This window comes from Triticum dicoccoides, chromosome 6A (assembly GCF_002162155.2).
Source record: "Triticum dicoccoides isolate Atlit2015 ecotype Zavitan chromosome 6A, WEW_v2.0, whole genome shotgun sequence".
Taxonomy (NCBI): Eukaryota; Viridiplantae; Streptophyta; class Magnoliopsida; order Poales; family Poaceae; genus Triticum; species Triticum dicoccoides.
This window is the reverse complement of record NC_041390.1, coordinates 49648134-49653525: the sequence shown is the minus strand read 5'-3', so window position 1 is coordinate 49653525 and position 5392 is coordinate 49648134. Positions and strand designations below refer to the sequence as shown.

Below are 5392 nucleotides of genomic sequence, written 5' to 3'. Positions count from 1 at the left end.
TTTGAGTACGGCCGCCTGCGCGTAGACGAATCCTGGTCGGCTACGACTCGAAAGAAATCAGAATCATGAGCCGGCTCACATGTAGTTTATTTCCTTGTTTAGCTGTTGACGGTATGGGCTGCACGCGGACGTGGCCTTCTCCGGTCCAGGAAGCCTAATACTCCTTCTCCTCCTTTTGCACTTCAGCATGTACGTGGCTAGGTACCTTCTTGCATGTCAATAGTGTTGCTGCTTGTGGAATCAACGTGCAACATATTTTATCTTCCATCTGCATGCGGCTTTTCCTCCTTATCTCTCCAACACCTTCGTTCCTGAGTACAAGTAAATCCAAATATGAGTGTAATATAATATTTTTATTAGTTAAATCATATGTACAAAGGAGCGATAGTACCTGGTCATTTATCTGTCTCGCTCGTGCTCTAGTCATAGGTCCAGATGAAATAACTGATGTCGCGGTGGGTGCAACTGTGGCAGAGATGTCCGCATCAGGAAGGAAGCCTATGGAGGAGCGGCTCATGATCCACCCCTACGATCGGCAAGATAGCCGACAGCGATCGTCACAGCGTCTGAGTGCCAGCCTTCCGCGCTAGAGATCTAATCACTGTTATTGTTTATCTGTGCCTCTGTGCTTCTAGAGTAGTAACAGTTAGAAATCTCATGTCCAAGATTAATCTTTATATGTATTTGTACTTCTATTTCTGTGTCGCCGTGCAACTTAGAGAAGTATATATGCCAAGTTTATGAGAACAGTACATTTTGAACACTGAATATGATCAATTGCGTCAAAATCTAGCATTGGCTAATCTTCTATTTGCACGGAGAACTTCTCATTGAGAATGCTGGGTCACCTGACATGTTCTCAAAATGATGATTATAGACTTATGATTGAGCCACCTTTTCTGTTCCTTTTCTTTGTCTAACTTTTGTTTCTATAGATAGAATCATCAGCTATAAGATTCCTCTCAACGTATTCTTCTATTTTCCACCGTGCGATGGGGATCCAACGGCTTTCGAAAAAGAACAGCTCCAAGATTCCCGTGCCGCAACTTTAAACCACACCGGCCTGGGCACTCTACGGCGGCGGCGGCGTGCGCCGCCGCATTCCGCCCCAACCCGGCGGGGTCCGTCCGCCTGCTCCGGCGAGGTCCGCCCACCTACTCTATCGACCTCCTCTTCAACCACCCGGACCTCCTCCCGCCGGCACCCCCCGCGGAAACGGCCTCCTCCGCCGCCTGCCTACAACGCCGATGCGTTTCTCCGGGCGCGCGCAGATGGGTGGGCCGGAGTGGCCCCAGCCACGGCCAACGGTCTCCGCGGACTCCCTCCCCTCCCCGCCCCGCGGCCAGGAACCCGCCGAGTTCGTCTTCGCCATTCGGTCTATTATTCCCCTTCTTCCAGTTCCGTTCAATTGGATCCCTGCGGTCATACTCAGGTTGCTGAACTTTATTTTGTTACATCATTCTACTTCTACATTTTTTCAAATAGACCACGTAATGGTTCTTCAGCCAGCATCCTAACAATTTTCTTTTGTTCATCAGGAGTTCAGGACGGGATCCCGTTCAGGACATCCATGCAGGGACTTGAACTCATGGACATGGCATCATCCTTATTACAAGAGATATCCCCGGCCGGCCGGCGGCTGTAGGGTGACGCAAAGAAGCTCCCTGCCTCAGAAAACAAGCGGGGGTGTGTGTGTTAGACTTATGGCACAACTGAAGTATGTCTCTGCATTTTGTTATCCTATGTCTTTCTTATCTTATTATGTGTTTATAGAGGCCAAATGTAGGTTAGGGGCCTATAATACATCGTGTCCTGAAATATAATGGTGAAAATAAAAGAATCTAGCAAGTGATGTATGTATTCTCATGAAAAATGGAACATCCAACCAAGTGAGTGAGCCCAGCCCACACGACCGAGTAAATCAGTGAACTTTCCTGAAAAAGGAAAAGTAAATCACTTGACGTAATCGCACAGTTTCAATACCAAACTCGATCACATTTTCACACCCAGTCCTCCACTGATCTTCTAGTGATTTTGGAAACTTCTATAAAGCTCGCACAAGTTCAAATGGCTAGCACTGAATGTGTCCACATTTTGTACCACGATACATTTATTCTTGCTAAATTATGGTGTCTCTATGTAATACCCAAGGGTCCAAGAGAGTCTTACACTAAAATGCAACATACAGCTAAACGAGGAGAAGGTTAAATGAACAATGAAAATGCCAAAGCATAAAATTCGCTGTGTTTTCGTTCACCTCATAAGGTAAAAACTGCTTGGATTTATGGGCATTCTTTCATCCTTCTCTGTGCACTCAGAGCTTTGTTCTGTTTCAATCAGACCGAGAAAGCTATCTCTCTCAGTATCACGCTGTATCCAAGGATGCCTCGAAAACTTCCTTAATCTGCTAAGCTCCTCAGATACCTCTTTCATCGAGGGCCTATTGTCACTGCACATTTCCAAGCATTGCCTAGCTAGATCTGCTACCCCTACAATCAACTCCATATTCTCATGATCTTTTATTTGATTGTCGAGCATATTATCAAGATTGTTCCCCTTCATAGCCAGCAGGAAACTCGACGACAGGCTCCGGCATACCTCAGGACCTTCAAGTTTCAGTGGCTCCTCCCCTGTTAGGATCTCTAGAAGAACAACACCGAAGCTATAAACGTCGCTTTTGTCTGTCAAGCAACATGTCTGCATATATTCAGGGTCCAGATAACCACATGTCCCTTGAACCATTGTGACGAACTGGGCTTTGTCAATTGGTGCTATTATAGAAGCCCCAAAATCTGACACCTTTGCCATGTAATTCTCATCAAGAAGGATGTTAGAGGTTTTCACATCACCATGTAGAATTGGTGGGTTTGCGTAGGAATGTAAAAATGCAAGCCCCTCAGCTGCCTCATTGACGATCCTTAGAAGAGAACTGAAAGGGAGATGCGGTTTACTGTTCTTGCCGTGAATAAGATCAAACAATGTTCCTTTTGGGATGAACTCATATACTAGCATGGGGACTTCCACCTCAAGGCAACATCCCAATAGCTTGACAATGTTCTTGTGATTGATATGGGAAAGAATCAACATTTCTTTGCCAAACTCCTCGGATAGACTTGTTGCACGCCCAACACAAGGAGACACATCAACTATGTGCTTGCCTGGGCAGTGGTAGTTCTACTATTTGGGCCCTCTTTTGCTAAATGTCATTAATATCTTTACGTACTGTTGGCCATTGTTTTCTACACAAGAAAGCAAATGCTAAAAACATCTAGTGGTTTACCTATGATTAGGGTGATGTCTGGGTTACAAGATTTTGTTTCCATTACAAACTTTCTGCCTGGAGAACATGAACAATAATACCCTCCAATAGTGTTGTGGCATGTTGCAGACTTCGGGCATATACTTGAATTCTTCTCACATTCATTGACATCTGCAGCAACAAAGAACCAAATTATTTGGGGTCAAGTGATTGATTGAATAGTAATGCATGGAAAAATCGGCATATGTGTATTGACAAATACAAATTTCAAATGGCATAATGAGTGTAACGTTTGCCATTCTTCCACCAAAGTAAAGATAAATTACATTGTAGAGAGAAAAAATGAGGTAAATGTCCTAACTAGATCTAAACTATAGATGAAAAAAAGGGCAAAACAGATTGTAAACTCAAGTATTTCCAGGCATCAAAATCAGGACAGACAGCAAGTAATGATATTTCCCTTAACTATTACTCCTCATAAAACGATTGCACATGATCTAAAGATGAACAGGGATCAAGTAAAGAAATGAACTTGCCTCTGCATCCGTCAAAGAGGTAAGGGTTCCCTTCATATCCGTCGGTGCAGTTGCATAGATACCCTTGGCCGTTAGTCGAGTTCACACACATGCTGTTCCTGCTATGGCACGCGTAAGAAGGCATGTCTCTCGCCACTTCACAAGTTGCATTTCCGACCACCCAGTCCAGCACCAGTGGCTTCCGCCCATCGTCAGTATCATTGAACCTTGTAGTGGTTATGAAGTCCGAGCTGAAACTAAATGTCTCTGTCTCCACCATGGCGGCGTAGCTACATGGGTTGAAAAGCGTACTGTTGGAATTATTGTAAACATCATAAAATGTGAACATATAGCCCCTTAGACCCTTTGGTATATCATTTTGGCAGCAGCCTGCGCCAACACAAGAACCGTTTGTCAGTGCTGCCGGGCTCTCACACACTGCTGCGCATGCTGTCGTATACTTTGCACTGCTTCCCAAGTTGTTGATGTATGCGAGCGTGTTGCATCCAATAACTATGAGCTTGTTGTGTAGATAGGAGAAGCGGTACGGGCTTCGTGAGAAGTCAAGGGACCAAGCTTTCTGTACCATTGATCTTGTACTTGTATTGTAGCAGTATGTCGAGATGTCGGATAAAACTCGGACTTGACCGAGGGGCACTGAGATGCTTAGAACCTCCACATTCCGAACGAACAAGAATGGCTTGTAGATTCCATTAGCAGTCCTCCTGCAGATGATCTCAAAGTCTCTAATAGCACAGCCAGTACCAATACCAATACCAAACGGATAAGGGATGTCGACATCACCACATTGTGTTTTGCATCCGGGGCCAGACTGCGCTGATGTAGAGGCTAGGTGCAACATGACTGCGACAACTAGCAGTGGCAGGAAAGCCATGTTAATTGTCTGAAGCTGGAGTTGCCCAGAAGATTCTGCTGCAGAGCACTACAGGAAAAGAGGGAAAAAATAGTAAGCAAACTAATGGCCATTCAATTCAACTCTAAAAGTTGTAGGCGACACTTCCTGTGTACTCTTTGTTTCTATGTTGTCGAAATATACCTGAAAGTTTTAGCATGGTTGAAGAATTTTAACAGTGCTTTGTAAATGTCAAGCTGCTATAATCTTGTAGATGAAATGCTGTGAAAATTTCTGTTGAGCTTGCAATCTTAATATATAAATGACAGAAAAATATATTAATACTAGAAGGCCTTTTCATCTTTTGTTTGACTGTCTGCATGTCTAGATTCGAATTATGCAAGAAATTGCTTCTCGCCTTTGGATTTCTGGCACTGAATACACATGCATGCCTTGCGCAAATATGAAGACCGTGTTTCCGAGTTGTAAGTTTTTGGTTGTTTGCACAGTTAAACAGTCCAGTTTTTACTTCTTAAATACAGATAATCCTTGGCCGGAAGATTTTGCTGCTGTCCAGGCCATCTTGAAGACGTTTGGTGATGCATCCAGGCCGAGAACTAAGATGTGAAGAGTGTGGTTTATCCTACTTCCTGTGATGGTATCGATTTATCTCATATGCTGTGTGATTTTGGTGGAGTGCAAGCTTACTGGCCATGGGTATCTGGGTTTGCCTGTAGGGTTCGGAAAGCCGAGCTACAGCCAGCT

The 5392-nt window shown here is 44.4% G+C and overlaps 1 protein-coding gene across 1 annotated transcript; it reads right to left on the bottom strand.

Annotated features, from left to right (window-relative positions):
* Positions 1 to 1540: 1540 nt before the first annotated feature.
* LOC119315612 (wall-associated receptor kinase 5-like) lies at positions 1541 to 5158 on the bottom strand. The gene is made up of 2 exons (XM_037590163.1): positions 3752 to 5158; positions 1541 to 3174 (listed from the first exon to the last, which is right to left on the bottom strand). The coding sequence occupies exons 1-2, from the start codon at positions 4667 to 4669 to the stop codon at positions 2254 to 2256; spliced, it is 1839 nt and encodes a 612-aa protein (XP_037446060.1). The 5' UTR covers positions 4670 to 5158; the 3' UTR covers positions 1541 to 2253.
* Positions 5159 to 5392: the final 234 nt, after the last annotated feature.

Excerpts from the sequence above, each read along its gene's own strand:
- LOC119315612 (XM_037590163.1), bottom strand. The coding sequence starts at position 4,669 with ATGGCTTTCCTGCCACTGCTAGTTGTCGCAGTCATGTTGCACCTAGCC. Across the intron at positions 3,175-3,751 it reads CCTGTTCATCTTTAGATCAT|AACTACCACTGCCCAGGCAA; the intron begins GTGCAATCGTTT and ends CCCAAATAGTAG.